At 41.9% G+C, this 23,419-nt stretch overlaps 2 protein-coding genes across 17 annotated transcripts; both read right to left on the reverse strand.

Moving 5' to 3' along the window:
• Positions 1-689: 689 nt before the first annotated feature.
• LOC127311913 (uncharacterized) lies at positions 690-22,091 on the reverse strand. Of its 12 annotated transcripts, XR_011749696.1 has the most exons (8): positions 20,800-22,053; positions 20,678-20,711; positions 20,373-20,449; positions 19,416-19,489; positions 19,150-19,264; positions 12,314-12,390; positions 11,357-11,430; positions 10,892-11,205 (listed from the first exon to the last, which is right to left on the reverse strand). XR_011749696.1 is itself a non-coding variant. In XM_071824631.1 (7 exons), the coding sequence occupies exons 1-6, from the start codon at positions 20,866-20,868 to the stop codon at positions 11,377-11,379; spliced, it is 426 nt and encodes a 141-aa protein (XP_071680732.1). In that variant the 5' UTR covers positions 20,869-22,075; the 3' UTR covers positions 10,892-11,205; positions 11,357-11,376. The 12 variants fall into 12 exon arrangements, 4 of the variants coding, with proteins under 4 accessions (XP_071680732.1, XP_051198355.2, XP_071680731.1 ...); XR_011749700.1 differs by lacking the exons at positions 10,892-11,205; positions 11,357-11,430; positions 12,314-12,390 and adding exons at positions 690-1,136; positions 17,388-17,552 and having other exon boundaries at positions 20,800-22,050; XR_011749697.1 differs by lacking the exon at positions 20,678-20,711 and having other exon boundaries at positions 20,800-22,052.
• Positions 1,342-5,935, reverse strand: LOC139830124 (uncharacterized). Of its 5 annotated transcripts, none has more exons than XR_011749693.1 (6): positions 4,717-5,935; positions 4,559-4,635; positions 4,254-4,330; positions 3,297-3,370; positions 3,031-3,145; positions 1,342-1,432 (listed from the first exon to the last, which is right to left on the reverse strand). XR_011749693.1 is itself a non-coding variant. In XM_071824629.1 (5 exons), the coding sequence occupies exons 1-5, from the start codon at positions 4,737-4,739 to the stop codon at positions 1,410-1,412; spliced, it is 315 nt and encodes a 104-aa protein (XP_071680730.1). In that variant the 5' UTR covers positions 4,740-5,921; the 3' UTR covers positions 1,342-1,409. The 5 variants fall into 5 exon arrangements, 2 of the variants coding, with proteins under 2 accessions (XP_071680730.1, XP_071680729.1); XR_011749694.1 differs by having other exon boundaries at positions 4,559-4,592; positions 4,681-5,294; XR_011749695.1 differs by lacking the exon at positions 4,559-4,635 and having other exon boundaries at positions 4,681-5,292.
• Positions 22,092-23,419: the final 1,328 nt, after the last annotated feature.

Raw genomic sequence — 23,419 nt, forward strand, 5'->3', positions numbered from 1 at the left:
GCCTCGCTTAGTTTCCTGCATGGCATACACGTAAACATTAAATATGAGCCTCGATCGGCTCTCAGGTTATCCTGTGAATCGGCTCAAGGAGCCGATCCACCCATGATTCGTACGGGGTGCACGAATATATGGTGGTCCTGCTTGATCAAGATAAAGCTAATTAGATCTACGACGATTTAGGGTTTTCACCGCATAATCGGATCATCCTACTCCAGGTTGGGCCTCGCGGCCACGCACGGTGATCGTAAGCCGATCCTAAACAAGGCCTAAAAACCAACACGAAGTTGATCCCCGGAACATCCTGTTTAGGACTAGCGAACGACACCCTACGTGCCGCTGGATCCTCCCCCCCTTTGTAAGGCCTAACTATTGCAGATATTAAACTAATCCTTGTAGAACAAGGAGCAACCGTAACGGATCAGATCTACTAAATAATGATCAAGCGGAGTGCCGCCCCCACACCTAAGATAGGTGTGAGGGCGGCTAGACATGCAAGGGTTGCACTACGATAGCATGTTACGCGAAGAACTATGCTAACCCTAACACATCTATGATAACTACGTTGCTCGCCATCAACAAGGCTTCAGTACGAGCAACGCATGAACAACGTGGAGCTTGTGCTGCCTAGATCGCAAGATGCGATCTAGGCAGCATGTCGCTTACCGGTAGAAACCCTCGAGACGAAGGAGTTGGCGATGCGCCGAGATTGATTTGTTTGGTTGAACGTTGGTTGTTGTTTATTCCATAAACCCTAGATACATATTTATAGTCCAAGGGACTTTCTAACTTTAGACGTGCACCTAACCGTGCACGGGCAAAACTCTAACTAATCGACACGTAACCTAATATATTACAGATACAAGGGCAAACTAGCCCAAACTCAGCATAACAGGCCGATTCACGTAATTCTTCCATGTATATTTCCTTAAGTCCATCTTGATCGCGGCCCACCTCTTGACTCGGTCAAATTCTGGTGATAACATATGCCCCCCTGGTTTTGGAATTGGTAATTCCAAAATCACTCTGCTTTCCTTCGTCGGGTCATGTCGTGGCAGAACCGTTGCAGTATCCTTCATCATGATGCCTTGCCTTCTCAACTTCTCTGTGGGGACCCCGGACTAGCTGTCCGAAATTCCCTGTTATGTATACAGTTCACGATCCCATGATCAGTGCGCCGTGAACACATAACCGAACTGATATCAAATTACACCATCCATTACAAAGCGGAATAAGAAAATTACAACATGGTCACATGACCAATACTTACATAATAGCCTCGAAGGGCCTAACTAAACATCAGAGTAGCATCATCACTTCAGAACATAGCACCCAAGTCATCTCGCCATAACCCTACATGTAATCGATCGGGAAGACGTTCCTAGCTCGCATAGACGTCGCCAACTCCTTCTTCATCTGTCGAACTCCTTCAAGTCTGGCCAAGTAAATAGCCAGGGACAAAGCCGTGAGTACATTTGAATTGTACTCGCAAACCATCAAGAAGGTGATAACAATTCTAACTAAAGAAGACAAGAGAGGAAGAGTAGTTTCTCTTGTGGATATAGCATGTGGAAGAGAAGAGATGTTTTTGGTGGAGATAGCATCCCAACTTCTCAATCGAAGGGGACACTCCAAGAATTTATCTAAGACATCTCTATTTCTCTATTGAAGAAGAGTCCCTCTACATGAAACACTAGGAAGGGTCACCCAATTTTGTTTCATTTTCCTCGACCATCTCCATATGGTCGGCACCAGCCTTTCCGTACCTTCCGGTACATCCAACACACACATTTCCTTTGGAAATCATTTTTCAAAAACCAAAACTCGACACAGCTCGGTAACGGCCATCCCAACCATCCATGACCGCGGACGCGGCTATTCGAATAGTTTTAACTCTGCAGAGTGTGCGCACTTTCCCCACAAGATCTGATAAATCCGCCGGGATCATCCCCGGTTCGTCATACGAAAGTATGCGAGTCTCGGATAATCAGTCGAAGCCTTTCGCCTATTCAACTTAGCAAGAGGTCCTACCCTATGGAGTATGTACCTCCCCGGCACCGTGGTAGCTCACCTCCCTTTGAGCGTGGCTCCACCGCCAAGCCAGGAGACCCATAGTGTCTTCCAGACGGGTCAGCCCCGAAGGCCTCCCGTTATACGATTGTCTCCAACTACGACAACCCGGACTCGGGGGTAACCGTACCCTTGTATAGTTGTGCGGTGCCTCATGCTAAGAAGAACAAACGTCAAGCTAAGCCCCGTGCCCACGTTGGAGTAGTGTGGTTGCGCGGGTTAATTGTTCCGGGCGAATACAGAGAACCATGTGTCGTTTTTCTCAAAAACCCAAGTCACACACACATTTCCTCTTTCCAACCATCTTTGTCAAGATCCTTTCCTTTCATAAACCATACGCTTGGGTTAGATTGCCTCACCCAAGGTTTTCATAAACATTTACAACAAGGTAAACCTTGAGGGGTTCCCAACCTATAGTTTCATGAGTTGAACTAGTATTGCACTACGGCCGAGATGAGAGTCATCCCGCCATAGATGAGGTATAAAGGGGTAGTGGAGTGGATCATACTTGCTTAAGGTAAGCATGTATTATGACAACACAAGGAGGAATATACTCTCAGATTTGTGGTGCTAACTACACAACTTAGATAGTGGAGTGTCACTATCCAACATATTCTCCAAGATGGTACACGGCATACTCCTCTCAAGTTGAGAATACACCAAGATCATGACATTGATACCTCTATACTACAAAGGGGGTGGGTGTGGTGTAAGTTAATATCTTGAGATGGAACATGCTCAAGTTGAGCATACAAGATCACCAAGTGGAATAGCACGGCCATGTTACCATCCATCCCATAACACAAGGACAATAGTGGAGCATCACCACTAGGGAGTACCCCACTTGCAATCACACATAGATGACATAAATGGAGATAATAACACACATAGAATGAAGGTGCTTTGAACATCAACAAATGACATCCAACTAGACACCGGATCAGAGATCAAAAGATGGCTTGCCTTGGCTTATTTGTCCCTGTACTTCTTCAACTCCATCAATATAACAATCCCAACAATATAAATAAAATCTTCTCATCCGATTCCACTTGTTCTTCTTCTCCGGAATTGTTCGCATCTATCGCCGGAAAATATAAAAGAACACAATCAATCACATTGCACCAACAAACAAACATACAACAATCAACAACTAACCATGCAGCCAAGGTATAACATACAAAGAACTTATAGATACCACAAACAACTTAAAGAGAAACCATTTTATTTACCTAGTAAAGGTATGAGAGTATCACAACTTAGCAATTGCCTCTCTCGGTATCACCATGGCACAAGCTAAGTACCCCTGGTAGATAACATCATAAAGAGGACAAGAGCATTAGTTTGACATCAAATACTTTCACAAAACATTTTCAAACACTTTTGGAAAAGTAGAAAACAGTTTTCCTAATTTAATTTGCTCACTTAATCACTATACAAAAATAGGAAGCAAACCATATACCACATCATTTGAAAATTTAAACAAAACAAAAGAGATAATGTTAGGTTGCAGAGGTTTTGTTTTACAAGCATAAAACAAAGGTTGCCCATCTCTACTAAAAGAGTTGGTCAAGGGTTTTAAATAAACCGAAAAGTTTTGCTTCAACAATGCATGTCACACATAAACATTACTAACAGCAACAAATATGTATGAACAGAGACTAATAATATTTTTCCTAGATAGCTAATACTAATACAAGACTAACCCAATTGGAATCACCTAAAAATATTAAGCCTACAATTTTAGGAATTTCCTTGAATCTGACTGTACAGAAAACAAGATCTGTAAGCCATAAATCGTAGAAAAATCCTAAAAATATGAGGCTACTTGCATTTGAAAGGTAATTAAACAGAGATGCAAACACAATTGGATTTGGGTTCAAATTATTTCTGAAACTCTCACAAATGGATTGACAAGTTTACTGCATGTTTTCACCATTTGCTTTAACTATGGAGTTGCAGAACAGATAAAGGTTTGAAACTTGTTGGAGATGATTAAGAAAACATTCAGTAATCCTACAGAATTGGAATCACTCAATTAGGTTCAAAAATGGATTTTTGATGAATTAAAAGCTAACAGCCATGTCTGCAGAACATACAGAACAAGTTTAATTCGTCAAAAATCATACACAAATCATAAAAATATGAGGTCTACTGCATCTGAAAGGTATTGAATAGGTGGTTCTTACCCAGTTGGTTTCATTCAAAAATTCGTCTCCAAGCTCCTGGTTTAATTCGACAAAGTCAGATCTGACCAGATTTTGATCTGTGAACCATTTCAATTCCATTAGGTCATTTGAAGTGAACCCAACGCCAAAATGAAGGTACGGGAGAGGGCTTTCACCCAAAATTGAGTTTGCTCAAAAAGGTTTTGTAAAACGGAAGAAATCTAACAAACAATGATTCTGCATGTTTGCAGAACTTTATTTATCATGCAAAATCCGTAACGAATTTGAGGATGAGACCAACGCCAAGTTGTAGATATTTTCAATACCTATCTGCAGAACTTTGAACCACTCGAGTTGGATCTGCACACGAGATTTGGCGGATTTTACAAGATCGTACCAGAATCTGAAACAGCAAGAAACAGAAATTACTGCAAGGTTTTGGACGAACTTTGCTCAAGAACTTCAGATCTGAGGATAGCTCAACCTTCTCCATGCTTGGACCAACATGCACCTGCATCAAGATCCAATCTTAGCAATGGAGGGAGAAGAAGAGGAGATTAAACCATCTAAGGTTGGGGAGAAGATGGAGGGGAGGCTCTCATGGTGAGGATGAGCTTGAGGGAGGAAGGGAGCTTCATCTTGGTGGCTTTCCATGGCCATGGCCGGCCATGGGAGCAAGGGGAGCACCATTTTCGTGGGGAAGTGGAGGAGGAGAGTGTGAGGGAGTGGAGGAAATAGTAGGGAGTGAAAAGAAATGAGGCAAAGGAGAGGAGTGGAGAGGAGTGGAGAGTGGGAAATGAGAGCAAGTGAGGAGGGAGTGGGCTGCCAAGCCCCTTTATATAGAGGGAGAGGGGGTGGGTTGGCTGCCTCCTCATTGATTGAGTTGGTTGGGAGGTAGCCTCCTCATTGATTGAGTTGGTTGGGAGGCTGCCCATTTATGGATTGGGGTAGGTGGGAGGCATGGCTTGTATAAGAAGGAAAAGGGGAGATAGTGCTGGCCGAATTTTGAATGCAAACACAAATTGGCCGGCTCCATTCTTGCCAAAAAAAAATGAACAATGAGAGAGAGATGCACATCATCCATGTGCATGATGTTGAGGAGGTAATGTTGATGGAGGTTGAGACATAGAGATAGAAATGGAGAGTGAGAGTGATATGCATTAAAAGGAAAATTTGTTATCACTTTGTTTGTGGCAAACAAATGATGGAAAGAGATAGATCCAAGGTTTAGAGGAGTAGTGATGGAAGTACAGATACAATACCAATGGTGAATATGGTGGCATAAAATCAATTCAAGAGGTCAAGGTGTTGATGGAAAAGAATGGGGGAGTGAGATAGGTATGAGGAAAAATAAGTTGTTCTAAAAAAAAAAAGAGGTCAATTGGGAGTGGTTTGAAATACTCCCTGAGTCTAGGGTTCAGTTGAAGGGAGTCCATTTGAAAGTATCAAATGATCATCCATTTGATCAAGAATTGGAGGATGAGGGGATACAATGTGGTAAATCAGTGATGTGCATAAGATGTGCAAGGATTGTCATTTGAAAAAAAAAGAATTTATTTGAAAGGGATTTGAAACACCTCAATTGGGAATGAACTCAAGTGGAATGGAATTTGAAAATGTTGAGAGAAACTAGTTGGAACATAGGAGGTCAAAATGTTCTACTTACTTTCTCAAGTGAAGTAGAGTTTTTCTCAAATGTAAAATAAGCAAGAGGAAGACAAGAAATTGTATAGGTACCATAAACAAGCCTTTTGTAAAATGGACAACAAAATAGAAAATAATGTTTTAGAAAACAGTACTTGGTAGAAATGGGATGAAAAACAAAACCCGTTTCAGTTCTTTGTTTTCTTTGAAGAAATATCCTGAAAAGATTTTATAAAACTAGAAGTAGTTTTGTGATCAAAACTAGAGAAGGAAAAACAATAGGGTTTTTGAGAAAGAAAACTAATTTAGGGAGGAGTGTTCTCAAGGGTAGATGGTGGCCTCAAAATGTACCCATCATTCCCAATCTTGGTTTTGTGAAGATTAAACTTGAATAAAAACAAGAGGTAAAAGTGAAGGAAGTGATCTTGAGGTAAAACATTGGATAGGGTACAAGATCAAGTTGAATATATGAGCTGCAAGGATTGACTGAGACATGCAAGACGTGGAGGTTGAAGAGGATGTTGCATAGATGAGATCCATGCATTGAGGTCAACAATAACAGTGGTGGTTGCTTAGATATCAACTGCCAAAGTCTGGAACTTATAAGCTTGCCAAAACAGATTGTTGACTTGGCTTCAGAATCAACCTATGATGAGTGGGTATAAGAGAAGGATGTGATGAGGGTAGATGATCCCAAATTTTGGATTCAAGGATGGTTTGAGCTAGACTAACACAAATAGGAATATCAAGATGGCACACTCATGTTGCCATCAGGAGAAGAGTTTGATGTAGTAAAAAGGAAAACAATTTTACCTAAGTCACACATGTGTTTTATTAGGTGAGTTGTATGTCTGACCACTAGAGGTGTTGTTCTTTGAGGTACTCAACACAGAACTCAACAAGAAATCAAGACAATATATCTAGCGGCAGATCAAAGCAATTCATCACAACAAACAAATCAAGGCAACTCATCTAAATTAGTCTATAGAAAAAGTTTTTGTTCCCCCTAATTTTTGAAATATGGACAATTAATCAAGGTTGCAAAAGTTGGGGTGTTACAGATCTTCCACCCTTAAAATAATCTCGTCCCGAGATTACTGAGCGTAGAACTGGAGGGGTTGTAAAGTTTAACGAAAATTAGACTCCATTTTTATGTAGACATGCCTTTGTGTGGAGAGGGTCGCAACTTCAGCTTGTGAGAGACATGATGGATTTCTGACGATGGCGAGCTTCATGAAGAGGCTGACGACTCCGTGCAGATGTTGGATCTATACCTTCTTAATGATCCTAGCGGGGTTCATGATTGTGGGAGAGTTAGTGCACCCAATGGTGCTTGAGCAGGGTTGAAAACTTTTTAGAGTTAGCTTAAATTTAGTGGAAGACGAAGTCTTCCACCCTTAAAATTGTTCATCGGGGAGGGGGCGTTAAAAACTGTAAGCTTCGGCCACGAGTCTTGTCGGGCGCTTTTTGGAGAAGCCATTGATCTTTGGAGTTGAACATCTTCAGCGGGCGTTGAGTAGTCCACGGCTTCAAGAGGGGTTAGTGCATCCCACATTTCCAACGGTGTGTTAGAAAGGTTTAAAATGTTAGGGTTAGCTCCAACTTTTAGTGGAAGACTTCCACCCGTAAGATTTTTCATCCGGGCTTTCGGAAAATCTTAGAGCTTCTGCCTTGCGGTCCTGTCGGGGGCTTCTGAAGGAGTCATCGATCTTCCGTACTCAGTTGAAGAATCTTCAGGGGCGACGTGCAGACCGCAACTTCAAGAGGCACTCACGGTGTTAACTAAACCATAGGGGACGCGCCGTGAGTTAATAAGTTGATGAAACGCCTGGTTGGTACCCATATGAAGCAGCAACAGGGGTCGTCGAAGACAATCTTCAGCTTGAGGGTCGGTGCTGACTTCAGTAGCAACTAAGAAGTTAGCGGGTAAACTACGCCTAAAGTCTTGAGTCTTGAGGTATCTTCAGGAGCCTTCACTTGATGAGGACCAGACGAACCATGTGATGTAGCTTGGCTTTGACGCTATTGTTCTCTAAGCTTGTTAGACGGTGTGTCAGAGGATAGTTTTAAGAAGATATCCTCGAGGTTAGCGCGATTATGCTCCAAGGTTAGTCCAAATTAGTATGTCTCCTCGCAGAGGTGCAGTCATTCTTGAAGGTAGGGCTTCTTCTTTCTTGGCGTAGTCGAGATGCTCCAGCTGATATTGAAGGAAGTTAGCGTAGATGGGGGTTTGGGTTAGTTTTCCTGATGTTTGAAAAACAACTGCTAACGGGGGTAGAGTTAGAGCTTTTCGTTAACTTATCCAACTAACTAGCAGTTAGCAAAACATCGGCGAGGTAGGTGAGGGTGAAAACATCTTTGGGAGGCTTTCTAAGCTAGTTTATCACACTAAGGGTGTTTTTCAGACCGAAAAGCCAAGACAATTATACACACAACAAACAAACAAAAGACACTCAAGGCAGCACACAAGGGAACTACAAGCAATCATCAAACCAGGCATGGTAACCTAAGTACCCATGGAATGCCTAATGCGTGGGGGTAGCTCAATCAAAGCGATTGAGTTTGTCCTATCCATCCTATTCGCTTGGGGGCTGGTCACATATGTTGCCGTCTTCATTTTGCTCTTATGGACTCCAACATGGATTTTCGGGGCAGTTGGTTGCGAAGCAGGCCTGGTGTTCGGTCTTCTATGTTGAGGCGGAGGAGAAAACTGCGTAGTCTTCTTGCTCAACATCCCGGGGACGTGAGGTCTTCGAAGAGGTAGTTGTTGAGGTACTCCCGAAATCGTCAACTTCTTGTAGCTGGCCTAAAAATTACTAGTCAAGAACTGAGGACTTGATCCCAGATGACTGCAAAAAGTGCAAGTCCACGGAGGAAGAAGGTCAGCTCCTTGACAGACTTTGGTGACAACCAAAGACATGATGTTATCATCCCAACAAGCACACGGCTACGTCGGCATCCAATCTTCAATAGCTGCAGTTGGAGATATATGAGTCTTCCTGAGGGATTGAGCCATCTTCGAGTTCGAGTCTCCAGTCTGAGTTGGGGACATCGTCCAATATGTAGGTTTGAATTGGCTGAGACAATAGAGTAAGAATTTTCAAACCTTTTTATAAAGCGGAGAGGTAAGAATTTTAGAAGCTTTGAATAAATAAGAGGAGTAGAAGCTATACTTCCGACTAAAGAAACAATTTGTTTTGTAAATAGTTTTGTCCAAGTACTTGTTTCCTAACTAACGTCCATGCTAACTAAAGTCTCCTACAGTCAGGATGGCTCTGATACCAGCTCTGTGGGGACCCCGGACTAGCTGTCCGAAATTCCCTGTTATGTATACAGTTCACGATCCCATGATCAGTGCGCCGTGAACACATAACCGAACTGATATCAAATTACACCATCCATTACAAAGCGGAATAAGAAAATTACAACATGGTCACATGACCAATACTTACATAATAGCCTCGAAGGGCCTAACTAAACATCAGAGTAGCATCATCACTTCAGCGCAGTACCGAAGTCATCTGCCATATCCCTACAGTGTAATCGATCGGGAAGATGTTCCTAGCTCGCATAGACGTCGCCAACTCCTTCTTCATCTGTCGAACTCCTTCAAGTCTGGCCAAGTAAATAGCCAGGGACAAAGCCGTGAGTACATTTGAATTGTACTCGCAAACCATCAAGAAGGTGATAACAATTCTAACTAAAGAAGACAAGAGAGGAAGAGTAGTTTCTCTTGTGGATATAGCATGTGGAAGAGAAGAGATGTTTTTGGTGGAGATAGCATCCCAACTTCTCAATCGAAGGGGACACTCCAAGAATTTATCTAAGACATCTCTATTTCTCTATTGAAGAAGAGTCCCTCTACATGAAACACTAGGAAGGGTCACCCAATTTTGTTTCATTTTCCTCGACCATCTCCATATGGTCGGCACCAGCCTTTCCGTACCTTCCGGTACATCCAACACACACATTTCCTTTGGAAATCATTTTTTCAAAACCAAAACTCGACACAGCTCGGTAACGGCCATCCCAACCGTCCATGACCGCGGACGCGGCTATTCGAATAGTTTTAACTCTGCAGAGTGTGCGCACTTTCCCCACAAGATCTGATAAATCCGCCGGGATCATCCCCGGTTCGTCATACGAAAGTATGCGAGTCTCGGATAATCAGTCGAAGCCTTTCGCCTATTCAACTTAGCAAGAGGTCCTACCCTATGGAGTATGTACCTCCCCGGCACCGTGGCAGCTCACCTCCCTTTGAGCGTGGCTCCACCGCCAAGCCAGGAGACCCATAGTGTCTTCCGGACGGGTCAGCCCCGAAGGCCTCCCGTTATACGATTGTCTCCAACTACGACAACCCGGACTCGGGGGTAACCGTACCCTTGTATAGTTGTGCGGTGCCTCATGCTAAGAAGAACAAACGTCAAGCTAAGCCCCGTGCCCACGTTGGAGTAGTGTGGTTGCGCGGGTTAATTGTTCCGGGCGAATACAGAGAACCATGTGTCGTTTTTCTCAAAAACCCAAGTCACACACACATTTCCTCTTTCCAACCATCTTTGTCAAGATCCTTTCCTTTCATAAACCATACGCTTGGGTTAGATTGCCTCACCCAAGGTTTTCATAAACATTTACAACAAGGTAAACCTTGAGGGGTTCCCAACCTATAGTTTCATGAGTTGAACTAGTATTGCACTACGGCCGAGATGAGAGTCATCCCGCCATAGATGAGGTATAAAGGGGTAGTGGAGTGGATCATACTTGCTTAAGGTAAGCATGTATTATGACAACACAAGGAGGAATATACTCTCAGATTTGTGGTGCTAACTACACAACTTAGATAGTGGAGTGTCACTATCCAACATATTCTCCAAGATGGTACACGGCATACTCCTCTCAAGTTGAGAATACACCAAGATCATGACATTGATACCTCTATACTACAAAGGGGGTGGGTGTGGTGTAAGTTAATATCTTGAGATGGAACATGCTCAAGTTGAGCATACAAGATCACCAAGTGGAATAGCACGGCCATGTTACCATCCATCCCATAACACAAGGACAATAGTGGAGCATCACCACTAGGGAGTACCCCACTTGCAATCACACATAGATGACATAAATGGAGATAATAACACACATAGAATGAAGGTGCTTTGAACATCAACAAATGACATCCAACTAGACACCGGATCAGAGATCAAAAGATGGCTTGCCTTGGCTTATTTGTCCCTTGTACTTCTTCAACTCCATCAATATAACAATCCCAACAATATAAATAAAATCTTCTCATCCGATTCCACTTGTTCTTCTTCTCCGGAATTGTTCGCATCTATCGCCGGAAAATATAAAAGAACACAATCAATCACATTGCACCAACAAACAAACATACAACAATCAACAACTAACCATGCAGCCAAGGTATAACATACAAAGAACTTATAGATACCACAAACAACTTAAAGAGAAACCATTTTATTTACCTAGTAAAGGTATGAGAGTATCACAACTTAGCAATTGCCTCTCTCGGTATCACCATGGCACAAGCTAAGTACCCCTGGTAGATAACATCATAAAGAGGACAAGAGCATTAGTTTGACATCAAATACTTTCACAAAACATTTTCAAACACTTTTGGAAAAGTAGAAAACAGTTTTCCTAATTTAATTTGCTCACTTAATCACTATACAAAAATAGGAAGCAAACCATATACCACATCATTTGAAAATTTAAACAAAACAAAAGAGATAATGTTAGGTTGCAGAGGTTTTGTTTTACAAGCATAAAACAAAGGTTGCCCATCTCTACTAAAAGAGTTGGTCAAGGGTTTTAAATAAACCGAAAAGTTTTGCTTCAACAATGCATGTCACACATAAACATTACTAACAGCAACAAATATGTATGAACAGAGACTAATAATATTTTTCCTAGATAGCTAATACTAATACAAGACTAACCCAATTGGAATCACCTAAAAATATTAAGCCTACAATTTTAGGAATTTCCTTGAATCTGACTGTACAGAAAACAAGATCTGTAAGCCATAAATCGTAGAAAAATCCTAAAAATATGAGGCTACTTGCATTTGAAAGGTAATTAAACAGAGATGCAAACACAATTGGATTTGGGTTCAAATTATTTCTGAAACTCTCACAAATGGATTGACAAGTTTACTGCATGTTTTCACCATTTGCTTTAACTATGGAGTTGCAGAACAGATAAAGGTTTGAAACTTGTTGGAGATGATTAAGAAAACATTCAGTAATCCTACAGAATTTGAATCACTCAATTAGGTTCAAAAATGGATTTTTGATGAATTAAAAGCTAACAGCCATGTCTGCAGAACATACAGAACAAGTTTAATTCGTCAAAAATCATACACAAATCATAAAAATATGAGGTCTACTGCATCTGAAAGGTATTGAATAGGTGGTTCTTACCCAGTTGGTTTCATTCAAAAATTCGTCTCCAAGCTCCTGGTTTAATTCGACAAAGTCAGATCTGACCAGATTTTGATCTGTGAACCATTTCAATTCCATTAGGTCATTTGAAGTGAACCCAACGCCAAAATGAAGGTACGGGAGAGGGCTTTCACCCAAAATTGAGTTTGCTCAAAAAGGTTTTGTAAAACGGAAGAAATCTAACAAACAATGATTCTGCATGTTTGCAGAACTTTATTTATCATGCAAAATCCGTAACGAATTTGAGGATGAGACCAACGCCAAGTTGTAGATATTTTCAATACCTATCTGCAGAACTTTGAACCACTCGAGTTGGATCTGCACACGAGATTTGGCGGATTTTACAAGATCGTACCAGAATCTGAAACAGCAAGAAACAGAAATTACTGCAAGGTTTTGGACGAACTTTGCTCAAGAACTTCAGATCTGAGGATAGCTCAACCTTCTCCATGCTTGGACCAACATGCACCTGCATCAAGATCCAATCTTAGCAATGGAGGGAGAAGAAGAGGAGATTAAACCATCTAAGGTTGGGGAGAAGATGGAGGGGGAGGCTCTCATGGTGAGGATGAGCTTGAGGGAGGAAGGGAGCTTCATCTTGGTGGCTTTCCATGGCCATGGCCGGCCATGGGAGCAAGGGGAGCACCATTTTCGTGGGGAAGTGGAGGAGGAGAGTGTGAGGGAGTGGAGGAAATAGTAGGGAGTGAAAAGAAATGAGGCAAAGGAGAGGAGTGGAGAGGAGTGGAGAGTGGGAAATGAGAGCAAGTGAGGAGGGAGTGGGCTGCCAAGCCCCTTTATATAGAGGGAGAGGGGGTGGGTTGGCTGCCTCCTCATTGATTGAGTTGGTTGGGAGGTAGCCTCCTCATTGATTGAGTTGGTTGGGAGGCTGCCCATTTATGGATTGGGGTAGGTGGGAGGCATGGCTTGTATAAGAAGGAAAAGGGGAGATAGTGCTGGCCGAATTTTGAATGCAAACACAAATTGGCCGGCTCCATTCTTGCCAAAAAAAAATGAACAATGAGAGAGAGATGCACATCATCCATGTGCATGATGTTGAGGAGGTAATGTTGATGGAGGTTGAGACATAGAGATAGAAATGGAGAGTGAGAGTGATATGCATTAAAAGGAAAATTTGTTATCACTTTGTTTGTGGCAAACAAATGATGGAAAGAGATAGATCCAAGGTTTAGAGGAGTAGTGATGGAAGTACAGATACAATACCAATGGTGAATATGGTGGCATAAAATCAATTCAAGAGGTCAAGGTGTTGATGGAAAAGAATGGGGGAGTGAGATAGGTATGAGGAAAAATAAGTTGTTCTAAAAAAAAAGAGGTCAATTGGGAGTGGTTTGAAATACTCCCTGAGTCTAGGGTTCAGTTGAAGGGAGTCCATTTGAAAGTATCAAATGATCATCCATTTGATCAAGAATTGGAGGATGAGGGGATACAATGTGGTAAATCAGTGATGTGCATAAGATGTGCAAGGATTGTCATTTGAAAAAAAAAGAATTTATTTGAAAGGGATTTGAAACACCTCAATTGGGAATGAACTCAAGTGGAATGGAATTTGAAAATGTTGAGAGAAACTAGTTGGAACATAGGAGGTCAAAATGTTCTACTTACTTTCTCAAGTGAAGTAGAGTTTTTCTCAAATGTAAAATAAGCAAGAGGAAGACAAGAAATTGTATAGGTACCATAAACAAGCCTTTTGTAAAATGGACAACAAAATAGAAAATAATGTTTTAGAAAACAGTACTTGGTAGAAATGGGATGAAAAACAAAACCCGTTTCAGCTTCTTTGTTTTCTTTGAAGAAATATCCTGAAAAGATTTTATAAAACTAGAAGTAGTTTTGTGATCAAAACTAGAGAAGGAAAAACAATAGGGTTTTTGAGAAAGAAAACTAATTTAGGGAGGAGTGTTCTCAAGGGTAGATGGTGGCCTCAAAATGTACCCATCATTCCCAATCTTGGTTTTGTGAAGATTAAACTTGAATAAAAACAAGAGGTAAAAGTGAAGGAAGTGATCTTGAGGTAAAACATTGGATAGGGTACAAGATCAAGTTGAATATATGAGCTGCAAGGATTGACTGAGACATGCAAGACGTGGAGGTTGAAGAGGATGTTGCATAGATGAGATCCATGCATTGAGGTCAACAATAACAGTGGTGGTTGCTTAGATATCAACTGCCAAAGTCCTGGAACTTATAAGCTTGCCAAAACAGATTGTTGACTTGGCTTCAGAATCAACCTATGATGAGTGGGTATAAGAGAAGGATGTGATGAGGGTAGATGATCCCAAATTTTGGATTCAAGGATGGTTTGAGCTAGACTAACACAAATAGGAATATCAAGATGGCACACTCATGTTGCCATCAGGAGAAGAGTTTGATGTAGTAAAAGGAAAACAATTTTACCTAAGTCACACATGTGTTTTATTAGGTGAGTTGTATGTCTGACCACTAGAGGTGTTGTTCTTTGAGGTACTCAACACATAACTCAACAAGAAATCAAGACAATATATCTAGCGGCAGATCAAAGCAATTCATCACAACAAACAAATCAAGGCAACTCATCTAAATTAGTCTATAGAAAAGTTTTTGTTCCCCCTAATTTTTGAAATATGGACAATTAATCAAGGTTGCAAAAGTTGGGGTGTTACAGATCTTCCACCCTTAAAATAATCTCGTCCCGAGATTACTGAGCGTAGAACTGGAGGGGTTGTAAAGTTTAACGAAAATTAGACTCCATTTTTATGTAGACATGCCTTTGTGTGGAGAGGGTCGCAACTTCAGCTTGTGAGAGACATGATGGATTTCTGACGATGGCGAGCTTCATGAAGAGGCTGACGACTCCGTGCAGATGTTGGATCTATACCTTCTTAATGATCCTAGCGGGGTTCATGATTGTGGGAGAGTTAGTGCACCCAATGGTGCTTGAGCAGGGTTGAAAACTTTTTAGAGTTAGCTTAAATTTAGTGGAAGACGAAGTCTTCCACCCTTAAAATTGTTCATCGGGGAGGGGGCGTTAAAAACTGTAAGCTTCGGCCACGAGTCTTGTCGGGCGCTTTTTGGAGAAGCCATTGATCTTTGGAGTTGAACATCTTCAGCGGGCGTTGAGTAGTCCACGGCTTCAAGAGGGGTTAGTGCATCCCACATTTCCAACGGTGTGTTAGAAAGGTTTAAAATGTTAGGGTTAGCTCCAACTTTTAGTGGAAGACTTCCACCCGTAAGATTTTTCATCGGGCTTTCGGAAAATCTTAGAGCTTCTGCCTTGCGGTCCTGTCGGGGGCTTCTGAAGGAGTCATCGATCTTCCGTACTCAGTTGAAGAATCTTCAGGGGCGACGTGCAGACCGCAACTTCAAGAGGCACTCACGGTGTTAACTAAACCATAGGGGACGCGCCGTGAGTTAATAAGTTGATGAAACGCCTGGTTGGTACCCATATGAAGCAGCAACAGGGGTCGTCGAAGACAATCTTCAGCTTGAGGGTCGGTGCTGACTTCAGTAGCAACTAAGAAGTTAGCGGGTAAACTACGCCTAAAGTCTTGAGTCTTGAGGTATCTTCAGGAGCCTTCACTTGATGAGGACCAGACGAACCATGTGATGTAGCTTGGCTTTGACGCTATTGTTCTCTAAGCTTGTTAGACGGTGTGTCAGAGGATAGTTTTAAGAAGATATCCTCGAGGTTAGCGCGATTATGCTCCAAGGTTAGTCCAAATTAGTATGTCTCCTCGCAGAGGTGCAGTCATTCTTGAAGGTAGGGCTTCTTCTTTCTTGGCGTAGTCGAGATGCTCCAGCTGATATTGAAGGAAGTTAGCGTAGATGGGGGTTTGGGTTAGTTTTCCTGATGTTTGAAAAACAACTGCTAACGGGGGGTAGAGTTAGAGCTTTTCGTTAACTTATCCAACTAACTAGCAGTTAGCAAAACATCGGCGAGGTAGGTGAGGGTGAAAACATCTTTGGGAGGCTTTCTAAGCTAGTTTATCACACTAAGGGTGTTTTTCAGACCGAAAAGCCAAGACAATTATACACACAACAAACAAACAAAAGACACTCAAGGCAGCACACAAGGGAACTACAAGCAATCATCAAACCAGGCATGGTAACCTAAGTACCCATGGAATGCCTAATGCGTGGGGGTAGCTCAATCAAAGCGATTGAGTTTGTCCTATCCATCCTATTCGCTTGGGGGCTGGTCACATATGTTGCCGTCTTCATTTTGCTCTTATGGACTCCAACATGGATTTTCGGGGCAGTTGGTTGCGAAGCAGGCCTGGTGTTCGGTCTTCTATGTTGAGGCGGAGGAGAAAACTGCGTAGTCTTCTTGCTCAACATCCCGGGGACGTGAGGTCTTCGAAGAGGTAGTTGTTGAGGTACTCCCGAAATCGTCAACTTCTTGTAGCTGGCCTAAAAATTACTAGTCAAGAACTGAGGACTTGATCCCAGATGACTGCAAAAAGTGCAAGTCCACGGAGGAAGAAGGTCAGCTCCTTGACAGACTTTGGTGACAACCAAAGACATGATGTTATCATCCCAACAAGCACACGGCTACGTCGGCATCCAATCTTCAATAGCTGCAGTTGGAGATATATGAGTCTTCCTGAGGGATTGAGCCATCTTCGAGTTCGAGTCTCCAGTCTGAGTTGGGGACATCGTCCAATATGTAGGTTTGAATTGGCTGAGACAATAGAGTAAGAATTTTCAAACCTTTTTATAAAGCGGAGAGGTAAGAATTTTAGAAGCTTTGAATAAATAAGAGGAGTAGAAGCTATACTTCCGACTAAAGAAACAATTTGTTTTGTAAATAGTTTTGTCCAAGTACTTGTTTCCTAACTAACGTCCATGCTAACTAAGGTCTCCTACAGTCAGGATGGCTCTGATACCAGCTCTGTGGGGACCCCGGACTAGCTGTCCGAAATTCCCTGTTATGTATACAGTTCACGATCCCATGATCAGTGCGCCGTGAACACATAACCGAACTGATATCAAATTACACCATCCATTACAAAGCGGAATAAGAAAATTACAACATGGTCACATGACCAATACTTACATAATAGCCTCGAAGGGCCTAACTAAACATCAGAGTAGCATCATCACTTCAGCAGCGCAGTACCCAAGTCATCTGCCATAACCCTACAGGTAACTGACTGGGAAGACGTTCCTAGCTCGCATAGACGTCGCCAACTCCTTCTTCATCTGTCGAACTCCTTCAAGTCTGGCCAAGTAAATAGCCAGGGACAAAGCCGTGAGTACATTTGAATTGTACTCGCAAACCATCAAGAAGGTGATAACAATTCTAACTAAAGAAGACAAGAGAGGAAGAGTAGTTTCTCTTGTGGATATAGCATGTGGAAGAGAAGAGATGTTTTTGGTGGAGATAGCATCCCAACTTCTCAATCGAAGGGGACACTCCAAGAATTTATCTAAGACATCTCTATTTCTCTATTGAAGAAGAGTCCCTCTACATGAAACACTAGGAAGGGTCACCCAATTTTGTTTCATTTTCCTCGACCATCTCCATATGGTCGGCACCAGCCTTTCCGTACCTTCCGGTACATCCAACACACACATTTCCTTTGGAAATCATTTTTCAAAAACCAAAACTCGACACAGCTCGGTAACGGCCATCCCAACCGTCCATGACCGCGGACGCGGCTATTCGAATAGTTTTAACTCTGCAGAGTGTGCGCACTTTCCCCACAAGATCTGATAAATCCGCCGGGATCATCCCCGGTTCGTCATACGAAAGTATGCGAGTCTCGGATAATCAGTCGAAGCCTTTCGCCTATTCAACTTAGCAAGAGGTCCTACCCTATGGAGTATGTACCTCCCCGGCACCGTGGCAGCTCACCTCCCTTTGAGCGTGGCTCCACCGCCAAGCCAGGAGACCCATAGTGTCTTCCGGACGGGTCAGCCCCGAAGGCCTCCCGTTATACGATTGTCTCCAACTACGACAACCCGGACTCGGGGGTAACCGTACCCTTGTATAGTTGTGCGGTGCCTCATGCTAAGAAGAACAAACGTCAAGCTAAGCCCCGTGCCCACGTTGGAGTAGTGTGGTTGCGCGGGTTAATTGTTCCGGGCGAATACAGAGAACCATGTGTCGTTTTTCTCAAAAACCCAAGTCACACACACATTTCCTCTTTCCAACCATCTTTGTCAAGATCCTTTCCTTTCATAAACCATACGCTTGGGTTAGATTGCCTCACCCAAGGTTTTCATAAACATTTACAACAAGGTAAACCTTGAGGGGTTCCCAACCTATAGTTTCATGAGTTGAACTAGTATTGCACTACGGCCGAGATGAGAGTCATCCCGCCATAGATGAGGTATAAAGGGGTAGTGGAGTGGATCATACTTGCTTAAGGTAAGCATGTATTATGACAACACAAGGAGGAATATACTCTCAGATTTGTGGTGCTAACTACACAACTTAGATAGTGGAGTGTCACTATCCAACATATTCTCCAAGATGGTACACGGCATACTCCTCTCAAGTTGAGAATACACCAAGATCATGACATTGATACCTCTATACTACAAAGGGGTGGGTGTGGTGTAAGTTAATATCTTGAGATGGAACATGCTCAAGTTGAGCATACAAGATCACCAAGTGGAATAGCACGGCCATGTTACCATCCATCCCATAACACAAGGACAATAGTGGAGCATCACCACTAGGGAGTACCCCACTTGCAATCACACATAGATGACATAAATGGAGATAATAACACACATAGAATGAAGGTGCTTTGAACATCAACAAATGACATCCAACTAGACACCGGATCAGAGATCAAAAGATGGCTTGCCTTGGCTTATTTGTCCCTGTACTTCTTCAACTCCATCAATATAACAATCCCAACAATATAAATAAAATCTTCTCATCCGATTCCACTTGTTCTTCTTCTCCGGAATTGTTCGCATCTATCGCCGGAAAATATAAAAGAACACAATCAATCACATTGCACCAACAAACAAACATACAACAATCAACAACTAACCATGCAGCCAAGGTATAACATACAAAGAACTTATAGATACCACAAACAACTTAAAGAGAAACCATTTTATTTACCTAGTAAAGGTATGAGAGTATCACAACTTAGCAATTGCCTCTCTCGGTATCACCATGGCACAAGCTAAGTACCCCTGGTAGATAACATCATAAAGAGGACAAGAGCATTAGTTTGACATCAAATACTTTCACAAAACATTTTCAAACACTTTTGGAAAAGTAGAAAACAGTTTTCCTAATTTAATTTGCTCACTTAATCACTATACAAAAATAGGAAGCAAACCATATACCACATCATTTGAAAATTTAAACAAAACAAAAGAGATAATGTTAGGTTGCAGAGGTTTTGTTTTACAAGCATAAAACAAAGGTTGCCCATCTCTACTAAAAGAGTTGGTCAAGGGTTTTAAATAAACCGAAAAGTTTTGCTTCAACAATGCATGTCACACATAAACATTACTAACAGCAACAAATATGTATGAACAGAGACTAATAATATTTTTCCTAGGTAGCTAATACTAATACAAGACTAACCCAATTGGAATCACCTAAAAATATTAAGCCTACAATTTTAGGAATTTCCTTGAATCTGACTGTACAGAAAACAAGATCTGTAAGCCATAAATCGTAGAAAAATCCTAAAAATATGAGGCTACTTGCATTTGAAAGGTAATTAAACAGAGATGCAAACACAATTGGATTTGGGTTCAAATTATTTCTGAAACTCTCACAAATGGATTGACAAGTTTACTGCATGTTTTCACCATTTGCTTTAACTATGGAGTTGCAGAACATATAAAGGTTTGAAACTTGTTGGAGATGATTAAGAAAACATTCAGTAATCCTACAGAATTGGAATCACTCAATTAGGTTCAAAAATGGATTTTTGATGAATTAAAAGCTAACAGCCATGTCTGCAGAACATACAGAACAAGTTTAATTCGTCAAAAATCATACACAAATCATAAAAATATGAGGTCTACTGCATCTGAAAGGTATTGAATAGGTGGTTCTTACCCAGTTGGTTTCATTCAAAAATTCGTCTCCAAGCTCCTGGTTTAATTCGACAAAGTCAGATCTGACCAGATTTTGATCTGTGAACCATTTCAATTCCATTAGGTCATTTGAAGTGAACCCAACGCCAAAATGAAGGTACGGGAGAGGGCTTTCACCCAAAATTGAGTTTGCTCAAAAAGGTTTTGTAAAACGGAAGAAATCTAACAAACAATGATTCTGCATGTTTGCAGAACTTTATTTATCATGCAAAATCCGTAACGAATTTGAGGATGAGACCAACGCCAAGTTGTAGATATTTTCAATACCTATCTGCAGAACTTTGAACCACTCGAGTTGGATCTGCACACGTGATTTGGCGGATTTTACAAGATCGTACCAGAATCTGAAACAGCAAGAAACAGAAATTACTGCAAGGTTTTGGACGAACTTTGCTCAAGAACTTCAGATCTGAGGATAGCTCAACCTTCTCCATGCTTGGACCAACATGCACCTGCATCAAGATCCAATCTTAGCAATGGAGGGAGAAGAAGAGGAGATTAAACCATCTAAGGTTGGGGAGAAGATGGAGGGGGAGGCTCTCATGGTGAGGATGAGCTTGAGGGAGGAAGGGAGCTTCATCTTGGTGGCTTTCCATGGCCATGGCCGGCCATGGGAGCAAGGGGAGCACCATTTTCGTGGGGAAGTGGAGGAGGAGAGTGTGAGGGAGTGGAGGAAATAGTAGGGAGTGAAAAGAAATGAGGCAAAGGAGAGGAGTGGAGAGGAGTGGAGAGTGGGAAATGAGAGCAAGTGAGGAGGGAGTGGGCTGCCAAGCCCCTTTATATAGAGGGAGAGGGGGTGGGTTGGCTGCCTCCTCATTGATTGAGTTGGTTGGGAGGTAGCCTCCTCATTGATTGAGTTGGTTGGGAGGCTGCCCATTTATGGATTGGGGTAGGTGGGAGGCATGGCTTGTATAAGAAGGAAAAGGGGAGATAGTGCTGGCCGAATTTTGAATGCAAACACAAATTGGCCGGCTCCATTCTTGCCAAAAAAAAATGAACAATGAGAGAGAGATGCACATCATCCATGTGCATGATGTTGAGGAGGTAATGTTGATGGAGGTTGAGACATAGAGATAGAAATGGAGAGTGAGAGTGATATGCATTAAAAGGAAAATTTGTTATCACTTTGTTTGTGGCAAACAAATGATGGAAAGAGATAGATCCAAGGTTTAGAGGAGTAGTGATGGAAGTACAGATACAATACCAATGGTGAATATGGTGGCATAAAATCAATTCAAGAGGTCAAGGTGTTGATGGAAAAGAATGGGGGAGTGAGATAGGTATGAGGAAAAATAAGTTGTTCTAAAAAAAAAAGAGGTCAATTGGGAGTGGTTTGAAATACTCCCTGAGTCTAGGGTTCAGTTGAAGGGAGTCCATTTGAAAGTATCAAATGATCATCCATTTGATCAAGAATTGGAGGATGAGGGGATACAATGTGGTAAATCAGTGATGTGCATAAGATGTGCAAGGATTGTCATTTGAAAAAAAAAGAATTTATTTGAAAGGGATTTGAAACACCTCAATTGGGAATGAACTCAAGTGGAATGGAATTTGAAAATGTTGAGAGAAACTAGTTGGAACATAGGAGGTCAAAATGTTCTACTTACTTTCTCAAGTGAAGTAGAGTTTTTCTCAAATGTAAAATAAGCAAGAGGAAGACAAGAAATGGTATAGGTACCATAAACAAGCCTTTTGTAAAATGGACAACAAAATAGAAAATAATGTTTTAGAAAACAGTACTTGGTAGAAATGGGATGAAAAACAAAACCCGTTTCAGTTCTTTGTTTTCTTTGAAGAAATATCCTGAAAAGATTTTATAAAACTAGAAGTAGTTTTGTGATCAAAACTAGAGAAGGAAAAACAATAGGGTTTTTGAGAAAGAAAACTAATTTAGGGAGGAGTGTTCTCAAGGGTAGATGGTGGCCTCAAAATGTACCCATCATTCCCAATCTTGGTTTTGTGAAGATTAAACTTGAATAAAAACAAGAGGTAAAAGTGAAGGAAGTGATCTTGAGGTAAAACATTGGATAGGGTACAAGATCAAGTTGAATATATGAGCTGCAAGGATTGACTGAGACATGCAAGACGTGGAGGTTGAAGAGGATGTTGCATAGATGAGATCCATGCATTGAGGTCAACAATAACAGTGGTGGTTGCTTAGATATCAACTGCCAAAGTCTGGAACTTATAAGCTTGCCAAAACAGATTGTTGACTTGGCTTCAGAATCAACCTATGATGAGTGGGTATAAGAGAAGGATGTGATGAGGGTAGATGATCCCAAATTTTGGATTCAAGGATGGTTTGAGCTGGACTAACACAAATAGGAATATCAAGATGGCACACTCATGTTGCCATCAGGAGAAGAGTTTGATGTAGTAAAAAGGAAAACAATTTTACCTAAGTCACACATGTGTTTTATTAGGTGAGTTGTATGTCTGACCACTAGAGGTGTTGTTCTTTGAGGTACTCAACACAGAACTCAACAAGAAATCAAGACAATATATCTAGCGGCAGATCAAAGCAATTCATCACAACAAACAAATCAAGGCAACTCATCTAAATTAGTCTATAGAAAAAGTTTTTGTTCCCCCTAATTTTTGAAATATGGACAATTAATCAAGGTTGCAAAAGTTGGGGTGTTACATTCTCCGCGTGACCTGGCAGTTTTTTTTTTCTTTAGGCACCACTTCCTCGGAAACTGCTGTGGCATTGAATTTCCACTATATCCCCTTTTATTTAACCGCTATGAACAGTTCTCCTCTGCATCTCCTTCGCATTAGCACTCCAAAAGCCCTCCTGCGCCACCATGTCTTCTTCCTCCTCTGCTCCATCGGATCTTTCCAGCCAGTCCTCCCCTTCCCGTGAGCCGACGCCAGAGCTGACCCAGAAGGAAGTCCACGCGGCGAACACCCGCCGCGCCATCGAAGCTGGGGAGGAGTCCAGCCACGACTTCTCCGTCTGGTCCGAGGACGATAAGTCCTTGACCGACGGGGAAGGCGACCTCTGCT

The sequence above is a fragment of the Lolium perenne genome, chromosome 7, assembly GCF_019359855.2.
Source record: "Lolium perenne isolate Kyuss_39 chromosome 7, Kyuss_2.0, whole genome shotgun sequence".
In the NCBI taxonomy this organism is placed as follows: Eukaryota; Viridiplantae; Streptophyta; class Magnoliopsida; order Poales; family Poaceae; genus Lolium; species Lolium perenne.

Coding starts and splice junctions, on each gene's coding strand:
- LOC127311913 (XM_071824630.1), bottom strand. CDS start 20,868: ATGCAGGTGCATGTTGGTCCAAGCATGGAGAAGGTTGAGCTATCCTCA. Junction 20,450..20,677: donor GTTCAAAGTTCTGCAGATAG/GTATTGAAAATA, acceptor AATGGTTCACAG/ATCAAAATCTGGTCAGATCT. Junction 12,391..19,149: donor ACAGGGACAAATAAGCCAAG/GCAAGCCATCTT, acceptor AATGGTTCACAG/ATCAAAATCTGGTCAGATCT.
- LOC139830124 (XM_071824628.1), bottom strand. CDS start 4,749: ATGCAGGTGCATGTTGGTCCAAGCATGGAGAAGGTTGAGCTATCCTCA. Junction 4,593..4,680: donor ATCTGAAGTTCTTGAGCAAA/GTTCGTCCAAAA, acceptor TCTCGTGTGCAG/ATCCAACTCGAGTGGTTCAA. Junction 1,433..3,030: donor ACAGGGACAAATAAGCCAAG/GCAAGCCATCTT, acceptor TTACTTGGCCAG/ACTTGAAGGAGTTCGACAGA.